Here is a 19756-nt window from a genome sequence, read left to right on the forward strand (position 1 = left end):
TTCTACATACAGACCAATGTGTTCTCAAGTAAAATAATAAGAGAATAGCCCATAAATAATGACAACTCCAAATTTTCTTCTTGAAAAGTTACAGGGAAAAAAATGTCTGTGAAAAAAAAAAAGACATTATATGAAAATATACATTTACAAAACTATAATTTCATAATAAAATGCAAATAAATTAAAAACAAAAAACAAATATGAACTAGAAAAGCACTTGGAGAACACAGACCTCCGCCAAGGCAGATCAGTGCCCCCCCCCCCCGATCACCACCAAAATTTAGTCCCTTGTGCCAGTATCAACATTTCCTGAAATTTTCATCCAAATCCATCCATAACTTTTTGAGTTATGTTGTACACAGACAGACAGACAGACAAACCAAAACACAACCTCCTTGGCGGAGGTAACAACCTGAATTGTGCAATTTAAACAATATTCTGCCTGTTACTTAAAGTTTTGTGCATTTATGGATCCACTGTGATCTGTAAGTTGTGTGAATAATAAACTGAGATATAATATTACAGAAATTTTTCTTATTTTAGTTCCAAACTCTATAATTTTAACAATATTCTGCCTGTTACCAAGTGTTTGTGTAACATTGTGTGTAATATACATGTATAAATAATAAATTGAGGCATAATGTTAAAATTGCACTAATTTTTCTGATGAAATTTAATTTTTTTCATCTTTTTTGTAAAATGTAAATATTTTCATATTTCAGTGGGGGTTTTTTGGACTAAAATAAAGAGGAAAAACTTGGCGTTGTCATTATCTATAGGTTATTATGTTATTATTTTGCTGGTCCGGCCTGCTTTGGATCAAATTGGGCTAAATGTGGCCCCTGAACCAAAATGCATTTGAAAACCTTGATTTATACTGAAACTGAGAATTGCATGTGGTTATTAGAACTGGAAAATAACAAAAACATATTGTACCTAAAGGCTTTTTCACAGTCCTGTACATGTGAAAGAACACATGAATATGATTTGTGACATGTTTTCTTTCTAAATCTAACAGCTTTACACTTATCTGTGAATAACTTTTCAGATTAAAAAACTTAGTTTCCTTTGAGGACAGAGGATATTTTTATTGACTGAGATTTAGACATCTGACTCCAGATCAGTCGGTGTATAGTACATTAAATCATCTGATGTTTACCTAGTGAATGTTTCCTCTGACCGTGGATCAGTACAGGAGCTCTGTTCTCTGGTGGAAGGTACCAGTGTGGGGTTTGAGTGGGAGTGGGGAATACCTGTCAAAAATGAACAGGTGTCCTAAGATGAGTCCACGAACACCAGAGAGAAACAAATTATCCAGCAGTACATGGAATGTTACCGAAAAGTACTCAGATATAAATTAATTGCTAGTTAATTTGTGTCTGCAGATTCAGAATGGACTCTCTGCACAGCCCCTCTACTGCCTGGGTCCTTTATTTCCTGTCTTTGATTATTGGACACACTGATTAATCCAGGTGTGTCTGATACTTCTTGTTGTGACTACTGATTAATTAGACACATCTGGATTAATCAGTGCGTCCACTAATCACAGACAGGAAATAAAGGACCCACCTGCAGTTCAGGAAGTAGAGGGGCTGTGCATAGAGCCCATTACACTATCTTCTTATACAGACATGTTCCTGCCATCTGCATTGTTTAGGACCCCGATAGTATCACTGAGTTGACCTCATTATGCCTGCTCAAAAATCTAATAAAATAATAAGAAAAACAATAAGACAAGAAAACAAACAAACAAAATAAAACAAAAAAAATAGACAAACACTGTCCTGTTTTTGTCGAAATTCTTCAGTCCAGATAAAATCCCCTCGCGGCCCACATTTGGACCGGTGGCTGTTGCTTAATTTTTTATTTTTTTTATTTTTTTGACAATATACACATACACAAACAAGCATTCGTATTTAAGAACATACAAAGGCATGGGTGCAAATAGGAGTACATACATAGATGTCAACAACCATGAAGACTGCAAATTTTGAAAAACAAACAAAAAACAAAACAAAAAGCTGTTGCTTAAATTTACACTGGCTAGTGGTTGAATAAATTCATAGTATATGTTGTGTATACTTACGACGGCGCATTAGGGCCACATAAGAAAAAAAACGCTTGTCACTACGAGAATAAACTCGTTATTTAATGAGAATAAAGTCATTATTTAACGAAAAAAAAGTCATTATATTTCGAGAATAAAGTCATAATATAATGAGCAGTTGTACCTACTCATGGATGTAGAACTGTGAACATTTAGTGCAGTTCTCCTTTCATTTGGGGGTTTAGACACAAAGGCCAAATACTGAGTCTGTCCTTCATCACCACATTAGTATGAGGACTTTGAAGAGAGTTTGCACACATTTGGGTTTGTTGTAAGAACTGAAATGATTTGTAGCAAATTGCCTCTTTTGTGGAGGAGAAACTGATGAAGTGGTCATCTGCAGGGCTATTGGTGGAAATGGTGCGCAGACATATGCCCACAAGACAAATGCACACAAGAAAAATTCACACAAGACAACTGGCCACAACCTTAATGAAAAAAGAGACAAATGCCCACAACTTTATTTCATAATATTTTATTAGCAACAAAAGTAACAAAATTATATACATTGTTAGGGGGTTAGGGGTTAGTATTTGCATGCTTCATATAGTTCCCCCATTGGAATAATGCCATACTACAAATTGTGGGGATTTGTCTCTTTTTTCATTAAGGTTGTGGGCATTTGTCATGGAATCGGTGGAAACACCAGAGAACTAAACAGAGATGGTTTGTGTTTCTGAACAAACTGGGGGGATTCTACTGTGAGTTTTGCAGTCCAACAGAAGGGAAAGTTGCTGCTTCGCTTGTTGCCATCGCTGTAAAACAGAAAACTCTGTCAAATTTTCAAAGTATTACGAGTTTAATCTCATAAAGCTACGACTTTATTCTCCTTAATTAACGACTTTATCCTCCTTAAAGAACAATTTTATTCTTGTATTGACAAGCGTTTTTTTTTTTCTTCTTATGTGGCCCTAATACGCCGTCGCACATAATTAATTTATATATATATATATATATATTTGGAGAGAGAGAGAGATTTTTTAAAAAATAATTTTTTACATTTTTTTCTTGTACTTAGCAGAGTGTGACTAATACTAATACTACTAATAATAATGGATTAGATTTCTATATGGCTTTTTTTGGGCACTCAAAGCGCTTTACATTATTGACCCATTACTCATTCGCTCTCACACTCCCCCTCTGAGAACCATTAGAACACAGGTGTCAAACATGTGGCCCGGGGGCCAAATCCAGCCCACCAAAGGGTCCAGTCTGGCCCTGGGATGAATTTGTCAAATGCAAAAATTACACTAAGACATTAATAATCCTTTTAGTTCAGGTTCCACATTCAGACCAATTCAATCTCCAGTGGGTCAACCCAGTAAAATACTATCATAGAAATAATGACAACTCCAAATGTTTCTCTTTGTAAATGTAAATATTTTCATGTATTTATGCTAAAACAAAATATAATTTCGCAAAAAATGTGAATAACCTGAACAAATATGAACAACCTGAAATGTCTTAAGAGAAATTAAGTTCAATTTTAACTAGATTCTGCCTGTTACTAAATGTTTTGTGTGTTTGTAGATCCACTGTGATCTATAAGTTATAATGTACATGTGGAAATGATAAACTGAGGCAGAATACAGTTAAAATTACAGATTTTTGCAGTTTGTTCGGGCTTTTCACATTGTTTGAAAGGACAGTTTGTAGATGTAAAGCTTTTCATAAGGTAATTTTTACATTTTTCACTCTGAAACACAGAGAAAAGTTTGGAGTAGACATTATTTATATATTATTATGTTATATTGTTATATTTGATATATTATTTTACCAGTTTGGTCCACTTCAGATCAAATTTAGCTGAAAGTGGCCCCTGGACTAAAATGAGTTTGACACTCCTGCATTAGAACCATTAGAACCAGTCCTAAGAGTTACCTGGTTTGTGCTCACTTCACCTGTAGCCGCAGATGTTTTTTTTAGTTTTAGTTTTTGGAGTGTTGTTGTGGTTAAAACCCACAAGATGGCGGCACTAACACACACATCTGGGTGAATCGTAAATGCCCCGCCTAGTGACGCAGGGCTGACGCAGCCCCGCCCCCTGCCGGTCACTTCCTCCTTCTCGCTGCAACAACAACAACCTCCGCTAGCGGCTAAACATGGCGGCTGCGACGGTAGCGGGTCTAGAGCCCCATCGGATGGAGGAGAAGAAGTTCGAGTACTTCTCCTCCATCAACTCCATGGCGAAGAAAATAATGCAGGAGCGGGAGAAAATCAAAGAAAATCACGGCTCGTCTTGGGAGAAAATGACGCCGCAGGAACAGGACACGGCCATCGACAACTGGATGATGGACCCGCACATCCGAGCCCGATACGCGATGCACCGAGTGGACCGAGAAGAGGTGGTGTGTTACCCCAAACTGCTCATCCAGACCGGCCAGAAGATAGTCCACTTCGGGGAGGAGGTATTCGGACTGAATGACATGAGTATCTGTTGTGTGTATGTGTGTGTTTACAGGCCGGTTTGGTCGGTGGTTGTCTGTTAGCCACGTAGCAGCTAAAGTATGTTTATAAACGTCACTGTTACCTGATATGGGTCCAACACACACACACACACACACACACACACACACACACACACACGATGAGACAAAGACAGACATGTCTGCTAAATGGACACATATTACTTCACATAGAGGCCCATAATCAGACAAAGATCTGGCATGTCTTGATCACAAACATTTTGTGTGACTGTATTATTCCTATCACTACTATTCAGTTTCTATCTGTTGTTTTTGGCTTTGATTTATACTATTTGTAGTGTTTGTCTCATTTTAACAGCTGACACTCCACAGTCTCTTGAAAACATTTGTATTACTCATCTACTACATCAGTTCCCAGTAAAAGGACCTTCTATTTCTTCATTTATATGTCTTAGCATAGTGTCTTTTTATGTGTACATTAAGTTACTTGGATGTATTTTATCTTGATATGTCTATTTCCAAATCCTTATAATAATAATAATAATAATAATAATAATAATAACTTTATTTATATAGTATCTTTAAAAACTTAGTTTACAAAGTGCTTTGACAGACAAAGCAAAAGTGCATAACAGCAGAATAAAAACATAGCAAACAAACTAGAAAAGCAATGGAGAGCACAGACAGTGTTACTCATGATGTTGTGCATTTTACATTCAGTTAGTGTTGTTGTTTGGGACATAAGAGGACAGGAAACACCAGGTTCCTGTAGATGAAGAGAGGTGTGTGACCACTTTAAGTAATTGTTCATTAAAATAAAGTAGGTTGATATTATTATTCTAAACAAAATAAATTATAATTGGAAAACATTTGCTTTGATATCTAACAATCTATCTAAAATATCATTGTTTAAGCCTCAGTCTTACTTTATTTTAGTCTCACAAATGTTCTATCTTACATTCAGTTTTAAGTCAAATGTGACAAAAAAAAATAAATTAATTCTTTATTTATACAGTTTAGTCCCATTTGAAAACTAGAAGCACTCGGAGAGCGCAGACCTCTGCCAAGGCAGATCAGTGCCCCGGATATGGATGAAAATTTCAGGAAATGTTGATACTGGCACAAGGAACAAATGATTAAATTTTGGGGGTGATCGGGGGTGGGGGCCACTGATCTGCCTTGGCGGAGGTCTGCGCTGTCTTTTCTAGAAAAGCATTCGGGGAGCGCAGACCTCCGCCAAGGCAGATCAGTGGCCCCCACCCCCGATCACCACCAAAATGTAATCATTTGTTCCTTGTGCCAGTATCAACATTTTCTGAAATTTTCATCCAAATCTGTCCATAACTTTTCTATCTCGCACATGGACAGACAGTCAAACAAACAAACCTACGCCGGCACAAACATAACCTCCTTGGCGGAGGTAACAAGACAACACAATAAAAGAGATGAGTCCAGCAAACATGAAAACATGACTAACTTTGAATGTCTCATAGTGGAGAGGGCAGAAATAACAACATGATGCTGTCAAATGCGAAATGAAGGAGTGGAATAAAACAACATCATGTATGTCAGTATAAATGAATAACCAAAACAGGGTAAAATTAAATATTCAACATTAAAAAGGGACAATATCACATGAAGGCGAGTCTATAAAAATGCGTTTTAAGAAGTGACTTAAAAGATGACACCGATTCCGCAAGCCTCATCTCCTAGGGGCAGGCTGTTCCAAAGTCGAGGGGCCCTGATTGAAAAGGCACGGTCGCCTTTCAATTTAAACCTCGATATTATAATAATAATAATAATAATAATAACAACTGTATGTCTATAGCACCTTTAAAAACTGAGTTTACAAAGTGCTTTGACAGACAAAGCAGAAGGGCACAACAGCAGAATACAAGATGCAAGCAAAGACACTAAAACTTAGAAAATAACACAATAAAAGAGATATGTACAGCAGACGCAAAAACATGACACTGAATACATTTGAGTGTATCTTATTGTGTTTCTAAATCCCTTTTGATTGTATTTCTACTTGTATTACTCCTGTATTACTACCCATCCAACCACCTACACCCAGTACCTATCTAGAATATGTAACTAAAGATATTTAGTTTTCCAATATGACACAACATACAGTTATGTCCATGTAAACAAACATTAACATGTCGATGATCATGTGAATGTCTACATACTATTCTTGTATAATAAAGTAACTCTATAGGGGATTCAACTAACTTATTGCTCTTGTGACCATGAAGTTTGACCTACTGAACCCAAAATGTATGGGTCATGGTCAGCCTTACTTTAGCTTTATTTGTTATCGACTTGTGATGCAAACACAGATGGATACACTGACCGTTAACTATAACCTTTAGAATACTGTATTATACTGTTATTATACTGTACTAATGTTATTCCTCTGTAACTACTGTCATTCTTTTCGGTTCATTAGTATATTTAGACCTATGTGTAACGTATGTCCATGTTTGACATTAAATGCTGTGTTGTGTTCTAGGATATTACCTGGCAAGATGAGCATTCTGCCCCCTTCTCATGGGAAACAAAGGTAAACCTGAATATTATTTAGCAAATTAATAAACTGTTACACATGAAGGTCATTGAGATACTACTCTAAACTTTTCTTTTCCATGTTGCAGAGTCAGTTAGACTTCAGCTTGACATCAGGCTCTATAGAGCAGGGCATCTCCGCCTCACAAGCAGATTCAAAGGCTGCCAAGGGACATTCAAGCCAGATTGGCAAGAATACACCAGGAAATAAGGTATGAGCAGGTTCCATCACCACCAGTGAGGAAAATGTAGTTCTTCAAATGATGCTGAAGGTGCAAGTCCTGATTATGTCCTGACGCATCGTTTTATGTGACTGAGTTAAATTGTCACAGCGTTTTCTGCAGGTGAAATTTATTGATCCCCAGGGGGAAAATCACTCTCTTCAACAGCTCAATAAAATGAGAAAAAAAAGGAACAATGACTCATTAGACCAGGGGTGTCAAAGTCATTTTAGTTCAGGTTCCACATTCAGCCCATTATGACCTCAGGTGGGTCAGACCAGTAAAATAATGAGTGAAAAAAATTGAGTTACATTATGAAAATGTTTCTGTCTTTCTGTTTTAGTTTATTTGATGAAGACAGTGCATATTAATGAACACTCAGTACAAATAAAAGCATTATTTTGCGTAAATACGGCGGACTTAGTTGGGACCTATTTTCCATTCGTAGTCCTCAACATTTAAGAACAGACTAAACATAAAAACAAGACAGTGTATGCGACACATTACTGTATAAAAGTGTACATCATACCATACATTATTAATACAATAAATACAGTATAAAACTGCCAAGAAGAATAACTACTGAGATGGAAATGAAATGCTGAGCAGACATCACAGGTGTTCACAGGTTTGATTAGATTTTAACCTTTTTTTTAGCTCTTTTTTTAAATGTAGAAAAGACGTAGATTTCACGAATATTCATTGGGAGACTATTCCAGCTCTTATTGCCTTTAACAGATATGGTGTTTTGACCTGTTTTAGTTCGTCTGCACCTCACAGTCCCCTCTAGAGGTAGATCTTCTACTCAAGTTATTGTCTCTTTGTCGAATAAATTCCTCCTGTTTACATCTACTAAGTATCCTTTAAAAAATATGAATAACATTAACACCCTGAAATTTCTTAAGAAAAATAATTATGTCTGAGTTTATCATTATTTAAAAATGTACATTATAACTTACAGGTCATACAAATACACAAAACATTTAGAAACAGGCAGAATATTGGTAAAATTACTTTTACTTCTCTTACGGCATTACAGGTTGTTCATATTTTTTCCACTTATTCACATTTTTTGTGAAAGGAAAGTTTGTAAATGTAGACTTTTTCCATGTAAGTTTACTTTTTTGAAGAGAAAAATCTTGAGTTGTCATTTATAGGTTATGATAGTATTTTACTGGTCTGACCCACTGAGATCATATTGTTCTGAGCTATGTGACCCCTGCACTAAAATGGTTTTAACATCCTTGATTATTAGTATCATCAGTGTAATTTTTACATTTCATAAATCCCTCCCATGGGGCTGGATTGGACCCTTTGACGGGCTGGTTTTGGCCCATGGGCTGTATGTTTGACACCCCTGCATTAGACTGGTATAGACTCTGATGGCAGTGGGTATGAAGGATCTTATCAGAATAAACAGCTGATGTGTTCATAAAATGTTCTGTTTTGTATTTTGTATAATAAATAAGTCCAAAAGGAGCTTCAGTAGGAACTCTATTTAAAAGTCTGCAAAGTTTTTTTTTAGAAGAAATAGTTCAAATATGTTGTAAACAAAGAGCTTTAACCACAACAGCTGTTTAAGTCACTTTGTTCTGGTTGGTATTTATGTCCCTTTAACTAAATTTGTGTACCAGTTGTGACTTACTGATGTGATCATACAGGTGTCGGTCAGCGAAGGACGAAAACAAGAGGAGGAGTCGTCTTTCTGGAAGATCAGCGCTGAGAGGTCCAGGTTGGAGGGAGAACAGGCAGACTTCCATTCCCTGACCCCCAGTCAGATCAAATCCCTGGAGAAAGGAGAGAAGCCCCTCCCCTCCTACCTCCGACAGGTGAGCAGCAAAATCTACAAACATTTACACTCATATTCATAACACTGCATTCCACTGTACGTACCGTTTTTCCATTTTTCTTTTTTATATATATGCTGTACATATTCTATAATGTGTTTTCTATCTTGTCTGAGTATCTAAATGTCATTATATGGACACATAATGACATTAAAAACAATCTGGAATCTATCATATGATAATGTAAGTCGGCTTCTGTTACGGTTTCCACTTAAAACTGATCTAGGATGTTGTTGTTGGCTTTTCAGTGTGACAAAAACAAATATTTTAAAGGGATTTTATGGAAAAACCTCCAGCTGTAATGAAGCACATGAGGGGATTTCTTAGAATTTTGCTGATGGAAGAGGCTCAGACTTCGAATTGGATTCAGCTCTGGATATTTACAGGAACTCCCTTATTATTTTTTCCAGAGCTGAATCCACTGATCTGTTTTTAGTTTGACTTATTCCTGTCTCGTGTTTTCATCTTTGACTTTTATTTTTGTTTCTTCTCCTTTGGTTCATTCCCACATTCACATGATGTATAAACTAGTTATTGGTATGCACAGCAAAACCCAGTCACTTGTAAATAACTGACAAAAATGCTCAAGCTGGTAGATGCTGCATTTGTCTTTTGTTTGCCTTGTCACTTATGTCTGAGCTCTGCGTCCTGAAATAGAATTTAGTCCAATGCCGAGAAAACTGGCATCTGTGAAGCCTCCATGAGTGGCAAAGAGACAAGTGGAAAAAAAATAAAAGTAGCAACAGTGATGTACTGAGTTTGCTGATGTTCTTTTTTTCCCAATTTGTGTTGATTTTATGTTATGCAGTCAAATCAGACAGCTCAAACCTGCTTTGTAAGAGGCTTAACCCTTTATCCCCTGTCGTGTCTGTGGTGATCGTTCTGAATGTAGGATTTATTTTAAATATTCATAAAAATTCAACCACTTGCTCTATTGGAAATATTTCCAAACGTGTTGATAGAATAGACCTTGTTCTTTCATAGACATCTGAGCATGCTCAGTGCACCCCCTGCTGCCTGTGGAATGGGGGGTAAAACACAGAGCAGTGAGTGAAACCGACTCACTATAAAAATAGACGATTTGGGCTTTTTTTAAATACAGTTTTTCTTGTTTTTTGCTATTACTGTTGTTAACAGTATTGTAGTGATTTTAACTTTTTTGTTTTGTTTGTTTTAACTGTGTTTTTTTTTTCTGAGTTTTAACCGTTTTGGAGTTCAACCTGGTGTCATAAAACATTTGGACTAATTTAAAATAAAAGAGACCAAAACATAAACTACTGGGCCCAAATTCAAATCCTTGTTGTTGTTCAGTGCGTTCCAGTTCACAGCTGATGTTCAACATCCTAAATCTCTTATTGATGTCCATTCTGAGTGCCTTATTTAGTCCAAACCTGTCAAACTTCAGTTCCTCTCTTTGTCTTTTTTGGTTCTTGCACCTGCTTTGACCCTAAAACACACAGTAAAAAAAAAACACTGAAGAAAAGGAACACAAACACAAACTCAGCAGCTTTAATGAGCCTGAAACTGATGCAGATTCACAGCAGAACCTTTACCTGGAATCAGGAGTTAAAGAGTTAATGCAGTGTTTTTCAACCTTGGGGTCGGGACCCCACGTGGGGTCGCCTGGAATTCAAATGAGGTTGCCTGAAATTATGAGTAATTGATTAAAAATAAATAAATAAAAATAAATAAATAAAACAATTTACTAATAAAAAATATATGTTGAGTTGACAGAGACAATCCCAGTCCATAGCAGACAAACTGTGAGTGTGAAACTGCAGCACTGTGGTTCTGTTCATCTGTGGTTCTGTTTATCTGTCAAATGTTCATTGTGATCGGTTTCAGATGCTGCAGCTCTTTCATAATTCATAGTTTCAGTTCTTGTTTGTTCAGTATTAATTGTCCTCCTTGTAAATCCAAGCTGGACTGACTGTACATATCCTGACCAAGGAAAATCCAATTCTCCCTTTGTGCAGTAATCTACACCTGAATTTACTGCCTACGTCCATAATAATATACATTATATAGACTAAATGTCCTCTAAAATTAATGTTTATTTGCAACATAGTATAGCAAACTATTACATGATCAAAAACAAATAAATTTTAGCAAAAAAAAAAAAGTCTCTGTTTTTAATGTCTGGGGTCGCCAGAAATTTGTGATGTTAAAAAGGGGTCACGAACCAAAAAAGGTTGGGACCCACTGAGTTAATATGTATAATCTCAAAGAAAATCCCTTAAAATCGCCTATAAAACAACTATTGACGCTGAAAACATCCCCACTAATAACTCTAATGTCCCGTTCTGATATTCTGCAGGAGATGTCTGTTTCTAAGGAACCAGAACTAGTAGAACCTCCCCATCCTCCAGCTCCGGCTCCAACCAGATCCACCAAACAGCGAGCGCCCAAACCCCCCGCTCCGCAGCCGCCTGTCTCCATCCCCGTCGCCGTCAGCGCCACGCCGGCATCCATCTCCATTTCCACGAACCCGGCGCCGCCCATCAGCGTGTCGTCGTCGGTCGCGGGCTGGGAACGTTCTCAGAGCACCCTGCCGTCTGTCAGCAACACCGTGGACGACGTGTTCTCGTCCAGCCCCATGTCCAAGTCCTCCAACGTCTCCGCCGCCATGGAAAAGAAGGAGGAGGAGGGTACATCCGGCTTCGACACCAGCCCCACATTTTCCCAGGTGAGTACTGAAGCTGATACTGTCAGATGTGTACGACATAAAAGGTAGAACAGCTTCTCTTGCCTTAAGCGCCGTATTTACTCCTCTGTTTCCCTCAAATGAGCAAATAACGAGCACCTTTGGCGATAGAAAGGATTATAAATGAGCATAACACACAGTCCACCATGCTGGTTTGTTCACAGCTAACAGAGAAAATATTTAAAGCGCATATAAATATAGTTTATATTAAAAACGGTTGGTTACACAAATCTGATTGTGTGTGAGGTGACTAAAAAAATATGTGAATGGTTTGTGTTATTGTAAAAATATACAGAAGAAAAGGTGTGTTAACAAAGCAAAGGAAGCGGATTTAATTTATTAGTTTGTAAAAAGGGGGTGGAGTCTATAAGTTACTCTTCTTCCCACTCCTTTTTGAGCGCAGAAAAGTTTTGTTTGACCGTGTTGTTCGGTTCTGTGTTATCTGATGATTCTATGTGCTCGAAATAAAACTACACTACTACTACTACTCCCACAATTCCTTGCGCTCAGGCAGTTTGGCGTGACTTGCCTGGAACGCTACGAAGTCGTGAGTCGTGGTTTGAAGTCGTGACTTGCGGGCTCAAAAACCGGCCTTGAACGCAGCATAAAAACTCACCACAGTAAAGAAAACGGTCCACTGCTCCAGTTTCCAAAGGAATACACCGACCCTCTTGCAGCTTCTTTTGTTATTGCTGTTTCTATTTCTGAGTTGTGTTTTGTCTCGACTTCACAGACATAAACACAACCCTTCGATGTAATCTTTAGTCCATATTGCGCAGCTTTACTTGACAGCTTGTACCGTATCAAAAACGCCTGCGGGAAATGAAAGCTTACCGTTTTCGGCTTCATATCTTTTTTTTTTTCTTTAATTTGCATATTAGAGCTGCAAAGTCAAATGAGATCATTATCACCTGAGATGCGCATAGACACGTTACAATGGGAAGATGTACTCAGAGATGTCCACTAGCAATGAATCATTTTACAGACTGGGCTAAATAGGGCAGATGACTCAGCAGTGGGTGGAGAATAAGCAGCATTTAGTCTGAAGTGGGCTAAAGAAATAGTCTGTAATTAACCCATAAAGACCCAAACCACCACCACCGACCAGAACCATCCACTGATCTAAACTGTTTAATACATGTTGATCCACTAAAACTATCAATACATGTAAATAATTGGTGTAAAATACACTTTTACCTCAATTATTCAGAGGGTAAAGAGTACAAATCTGGTAAAATGAGAATAAAATGTGTGAAATACTTGGAAATAAAGAGAAAATGACCCAAAAAACATTGAATTATGGCATAGAAGTGAGGAAATCCTTCTAAAATTGAGGTAAAATTAGCAAAATACTTGAAAAAAAAAAAAAAATAATAATAATAATTTCCTGAATTTAATCTGTTAACCCTCAAAAACCAAAACCATCTACTGATCTAAACTGTTTAATACTTATTGATCCACTGAAACTATCAATACATGTGAATAATTGGTGTAAAATACAGTTTTACCTCAATTATTCATAGGGTAAAATGTACAAATCGTGTAAAATAAGAATAAAATGAGCAAAATAAGTGAATAATGACCCAAAAAAACCTTGAATTATGGCATAAAAGTGAAGAAATCCTTCTAAATTAAGGAAAAAAATTTGCAAAATACTTGAAAAAGGGAAAAAAAATCATCATTTCATTTCCTGTATTTATTCTGTTAACCCTCAAAAACCTAAACCATCTACTGATCTAAACTGTTCAATATCTGTTGATCCATTAATCCTATCAATACATGTGAATAATTGGTGTAAAATACAGTTCTTCATCTTTTCATGGTCATCAGATATGACCATATTTGGACGTTCAGAGGCTAGTTACCATGGAAACACCGTCATCTTCTCCAACATTGATTCCCAAAGTAAAACCCATGGAGTTGGATCAGTGACAGTGGATGAACACACTGGGTTTATGTTCAGATAATGACAGATTTTGCTTTAAATGTCACTATCAGTACAGTTTCCCCTGTTTTGATATAATAACCTTTGAATTCCCTCGAGCTTTTATGAACATCTACATCAGGGCTGTCAAACTCTTTATTTCCACATTCAGCCCAGTTTAATCTCAAGTGGGCTGAACCGGGGAAATACTAGCATAACAACCTATACATGAAAAACTGAAATTTCATAAGAAAAATAAGTGCAATTTTAACAACATCATACCCCAACTTATCATTTTGACATGTTCATTACAGATCCCATCTACAAATACACAAACATTTAATAACAGGTAGAATATTATTAAAATTGCATTTAATTATCTTTAGACGTTTCAGGTTGTTCATATTTGTTCAGGTTATTTGTTCGGGTCGAATGTGATTTGTTGAATGTTTGGTAGTTTTGAGCAGGGGGAAGTTGTTTAAGAGATTTATTTAAAAAAAAAAAGCAAGAAAAACTGTTGTCTTATATTGATTTTATAGTAGTTTTCGTGTGTGTGTACATTTTTGTGCTTGAGGGTGACTAGAGGTATTTTTCTGAAGGAACTACAAGGGTTAATAAAAGCTAAATATCCCTTCCTTTAATATACTCAGTGCCAATGAAAACACAACACTTAAAGATTCTTATATTTTTTTAAATGGATGAGGATTTTTATTCCATAAACTCTTTGGAATTAATCATAGGCCATTTCTATACGGTAAAAATAAAAAATCACATCCAAATTTGTTGACAAAAAATAAGGATAAAGAAAGAAACTCAAGGACCCCCAAAACCAGAAGTCACACAGCGGTCCCGGAGGTGCTGCAGCTCAGTGTAGCGATCCTGCTGTGGCGTGGTCACACGTGCTCGTCCAGGTCCAGGTCTGTCTGCAGCTGAACCAGTTTCTTCATGCCTCTGTTGCATCCTGACTATGGTGGACACATTGCATCCAAAACGGCACGCCACCTGCCGAGCAGAGATTCCGGCCTCCAGGAGCCCCAGAGCATGGCATCTTTGGTCAGGTGTCAGTCTGGGCATCGCTGAGTTATTGTAAATGATTTTGGTGCTTTTCAGTTTGCCTTTATATACAGAACATGAGCACTCCTTAACTGACCACAGTTCCTTAAGTTGAGCAGTTCATAGCTGAGCAATGACAAAAACAAGTCTTATGAACGCAGACAAGTTCATTCAAGCGTGACAATAGCTCAACCCGTCTCAGGTTGTTAAGAAATTGTCTGGGATTATCTTCTACAGGTGAAACTGAAACATACTGATGCAGCTCAGGAACAAGAAAACACATTCAAGTGTTGGGTGTTCATTGGCACTGAGTATAGAAGCAGCTGTGGGTGTTTACGGGTTAAAGGCTGAGGACTGAAACTGAAGCTGAGTCACATCCAGGGACAAAAACACCAAACCGAGCAGCAGATGTTTAACAGTGACTGTGCAGCGTCAGCGTCTTCCAACAATGACCTCATTTTCTGCTCCGTCTCCGCAGTTCAACACCAGCAGCAGCATCCTGAAGACGGGATTCGACTTCCTGGACAACTGGTAAAACCTGCCGCCGTGGCCCCGCCCCCTCCCCCGTCGCTCTGAAGGACCACACTGCCACGACTCCGCTATTTCCACGTCTAGGTTTCAGACGCACCGACCTTTGAGATGCCCACGTCACGTCTTCAGCGGCTTCTTTAGACACCGCCTCGATGCTGGCACCCCCTCCCCCCCCTTTTTTTTTTTTAGAAAAGTAGGATTTTTCCGAATAATCTGCCAAACATTCCCTTCCTGTCAAAGTTTAGAATTACAGATTACATGTGCAATTACTCACTTTACACTCAAATTAAGGTTACCGTGTGTATTGTGTGTTTGTGGAATTAGATCTTTCTACGACGACAGGCTCTTGTAGTTTTTCAGTGGGTTGATATCACTCGTTATGGTACGCTGATATTTTTTTTCTGCTAGCATTACAAGCTTAGCTATAACGACGTAGAACTGGTATTAAAATAAGAAGAAGACACTAAATAAAATCTAAATTCAGTGTTACAGCCAAATGCTGCTGTTCTGAGCTTTGTGACTTTTTCAGAGGAAATCTTCCAAATCCAAGTGGATCACAGACGCTGTTACAGGTTTTTTTGGGATTGCCGATGTTTTCTCCTTCTATCAAAGCTCCAAGTCCTAACTTTAATGTCAAAATGCGCTTTTTCAAAACCGCTGCTGTCTTTAGGGTTCGTTTAACAGGGTTCCCACAGCCATGAAAAACAGAAAAATTTTGATGACAAAAAAATTTTTAGAGCTGCTGGTTTGGCTTTATTTCACTAAAAACGCTGCATTTATGCTTCATTTTGCATTTATACGTTACAGTTAACTCATAGATTTTCTGATTATTTGAAGAGGATGTAAAAATACCCAACAGTTAGAGAGTGACGAAGGTTTTCTCCTTCTATCAAAGCTCTAAGTCATAACTTTAATGTCAAAATGTGTTTTTACAAACCACTGCTGTCCTCAGGGTTCATTTAACAGGTTTCCCACAGTCAGAAAAATTATGACAATAAATAAAATTGTCATGCAGTGCAATTTAAAGTGATACAAATTGTGCATTTTTTGCTGAAATCAACAGTTTTGTGATGCTGTAAGGAGGAAACTGTAAAGCAAAAAACTGTAAAGAAAAAAACTGAAAACAAAAGCCTGAAGGAAAATTCACAGAGATGAAGTAGGTTTAGAGCTGCTGGTTTGGCTTTATTTCACTAAAAACGCTGCATTTTTGCTTCATTTTGCATTTATACATAACAGTTAACTCATAGATTTTCTGACTATTTGAAGAAGATGTAAAAAAAATACCCAACAATTAGAGAGTGAATAATAATCTAATAATAATTACAGGGTTCCCACATTCATAAAAAACTGAGAAAAATTATGACAATAAATAAAATTGTCATGCAATGCAATTTAAAGTGATACAAATTGTGCATGTTTTGCTGAAATCAACAGTTTTTAGACGATCTCAGGAGGAAATTGTCAAGAAATGTACAAATTAAAAAGCCTGAAAGAAAATTCACATAGATGAAGTAGGTTTACAGCTGCTGGTTTGGCTTCATTTCACTAAAAATGTTGCATTTTTGCTTCATTTTGCATTTATACGTTACAGTTAACTCATTTCAACTCAGATTTTCAAACTTTTAAAGGGTTTGTCTGTTAAAATGTGTGGGAACCCTGTTTTTACTCTAAATATTTCCATTCCGCAGCAGTAGGATTGTCATTTTGTGTACTTCTACTATCCGTTTTATCTCTTTAAACCTCTTCGTTTGCCATTTTGTCGCCTGTTTCTACAATAAAACTTTTGTCAATTTACACGTGCTATACCTTATAAGAACGCTTAGATTCTGTACAGTTGAGTCTCCAAGTTTATTTTACAGTATTCATAAGCAAAAGAATTAGGTCTAATTACTGGTTCATTCCATGCTTAATTATATTACTGTTAAGAAATGGGTTAAAAAAAATACAGTTTCAGCTCAACTGAAGCTGATGTAGTTCAGGTTGTATTTTAGCTGCATACTAAAAAAAGAAATGTACAGAAACTAGTGGTTATTACCTTTCAAATGAGATGTGATTGGTTAATTTTGGCCTCATTGGAACTTTTTAAATAGGAGAAAAACAACAACCTCCGAGCTACAGCTAAACCCTGAAAATGGCAGGTTTTGACAAAGACACGTATTCTTTTGTCGCGATTTAGTCATTTTAATATCATGACTTTCTTCTTCATGCATTTCTACCTTTATTCCAGACATATCTACAGCACGGAGATAAGGAAATGTCGCAGTCGTGTTTTTTCATAGAGGTTAAATTTACGCTTTCAGTCTGTAAGTAATCAGCAAAAAAAACTGTAGGAACTTTATTTTTATGACAATAGACTCGAAGTTGCAGTGATTAGGAGGCAAGTCATGCGAAAATGTGTAATAAGCAGCGTGCCCGATAAGACGTTTTACATGTTTTTGTTTTTTTTTGCCAAAAAAACGCTGTTAAGTTGCAGAAAATGAATAGTTGTGTTGCTTGCAGTGATTGCACTGTGTATGCCTTCACTACCAGACACAAAACACTAAGACACAGTATTTCATTTTCAGTTTTTTTTTCTTTTTTTACCAGAGTTTGCATTCTGATATGTTTAATTTATACATACTTATATATTCCTATAAGCTTTAGAGGTTAAGTAGTGCTCAGTACTACATTTCTGGCCCAAATAGTCGCAGCTGAAGGTGACGGGAAGTATTAACGGAGAGCGTTCCTACCAGCGGATGGATTCCTGGAATATCATGGAATGTTCAATGACATACTTGTACTATTACTTCACTTTAATAAAGTATTATTATAATAATAACAATAATAAGGTATGATCTGACTGGACCAAGGTTATAATAGGTTTGGATTTTTCATTATAGTTTAGTTTTATTTAGTTTGGACTTTTTTTTTCTCTAATTCAGTTAGTTTTAATTCATTTTTAGAGCAGGTTTGCTAGTTTTTATTAGTTTTCATTTTTTTCTACATGCTTAGTTCTAGTTTCTGCTTTCTCCCAACTTTAGTCTCCATGTTTCCAGGTAGAGTGGGGACCAGAAGACGACTCTAAACGACAAGTGACGAGAAGTGACAGACGGTTAAGTGTCGTATGGTGCCACCAGCTAAAATTGCTGGAGCTAAATAAATCGATTTCGTATCAATCCGATATTGACAAAGACGAAAACGAAGGGAATTTTATCCATCATTTTTATCCGTTTTGGTTAGTTTTGTAAACACACAATACAGTTTCAGTTAGTTATCGTTTTTTTCTTTTAAACATAGTTTTTATTTATTTCAGTTAACGCAAATGTTTTTACAATTCTAGTTTTCGTTAACGATAACACTGGTCAACAACAAATTTATTGTTTCAGTTTTTTGAGCTGATTTAGGATCATTTTGGTGCTGAATCCAAAAATCACATTCATTTTGCTCAATCAGGTCAACTTTCTGAACTCTGCTACATATTGGCTTTTGAACATTTTTGCTTACATTTATGGGCATTTTCACATCATATGATACAAAATTCTTTCATATTTCTTGCAATAAACGAGTTCTGAAGATTTTACTTTTGCCAATTTATGATTGTTTTTTTTAATATTACAGGTGAATGAAATGGCTTTGACTAGAAGATCTTGCAAAAATAAGCCTGACGTATTCTGCTACATCTGCGGTGAATACACCATTGTACCTAACAGGAATCAAGTCACAAGTTTCATAAAGTGTGCTTACCAATCTGATTTTGGTATGAATTATTATATTTTGTGAGAAGATCAAATTTTTCAAATTCAAATTAGCAAAAAAAACCTGACCTGATTGAGAAAAACAGATGTCATTTTTGGATTTAGCGGTGCAAAATGGTCCTAACTCAGCTGAAAAAACCTAGACAACTTGCAAAAAACATTTTTCTGTAACCCAGTGTAATAACCTTGGACTGGACCACGTTGACTGAATTCTGCAGCTGTGGAAACATCAGGGTTGGTTTGGATTATGCGTCATCACCTCGCTCCCTTCAGCCGGCGACCTTTGACCTCAGACTTAGTGCTGAGCAGAGCTTGTGTGCGTTTATGAGGAAAAAATAAAGACCTTGTGTTTTAGCTCAATGGGCAGGCATGTAGTGATTTGTACCACTTGTGTCATAGAGTACTATTTTACTGAATTTTATATTTATCCACTGATTGTATCCTACGCTTTACATGTAGTACATGTATTTTGGCACTCGTGCGTTTCCAGGGTGCAGATCGAAGAACATAAAATAAACAAAAGCCAAAACTGTTTCTTGTGTGTTTTCCAGATTATTTCTTTACCCTTAACCCTTTCATGCATGAATTATGAGAACCTTAATCAAGATTTTTTTTTCCTGAGTGTTTTTATTCCTCTTTAG

General features: G+C 36.8%; 1 protein-coding gene across 1 annotated transcript; it reads left to right on the forward strand.

Annotated features, from left to right (window-relative positions):
* Positions 1-4163: 4163 nt before the first annotated feature.
* On the forward strand, positions 4164-17319 carry LOC115414723 (uncharacterized protein C1orf198 homolog). Its single transcript, XM_030128002.1, has 6 exons — positions 4164-4515; positions 7049-7099; positions 7191-7313; positions 8984-9151; positions 11487-11855; positions 15329-17319. Exons 1-6 carry the CDS (start codon positions 4210-4212, stop codon positions 15383-15385), a joined length of 1074 nt encoding a protein of 357 aa, XP_029983862.1. The 5' UTR covers positions 4164-4209; the 3' UTR covers positions 15386-17319.
* The last annotated feature ends 2437 nt before the right edge of the window (positions 17320-19756 follow it).

The sequence above is a fragment of the Sphaeramia orbicularis genome, chromosome 24 (genome assembly GCF_902148855.1).
Source record: "Sphaeramia orbicularis chromosome 24, fSphaOr1.1, whole genome shotgun sequence".
NCBI classification, from domain to species: domain Eukaryota; kingdom Metazoa; phylum Chordata; class Actinopteri; order Kurtiformes; family Apogonidae; genus Sphaeramia; species Sphaeramia orbicularis.

Coding starts and splice junctions, on each gene's coding strand:
- LOC115414723 (XM_030128002.1), top strand. CDS start 4,210: ATGGCGGCTGCGACGGTAGCGGGTCTAGAGCCCCATCGGATGGAGGAG. Junction 7,314..8,983: donor AGAATACACCAGGAAATAAG/GTATGAGCAGGT, acceptor GTGATCATACAG/GTGTCGGTCAGCGAAGGACG. Junction 9,152..11,486: donor TCCCCTCCTACCTCCGACAG/GTGAGCAGCAAA, acceptor GATATTCTGCAG/GAGATGTCTGTTTCTAAGGA.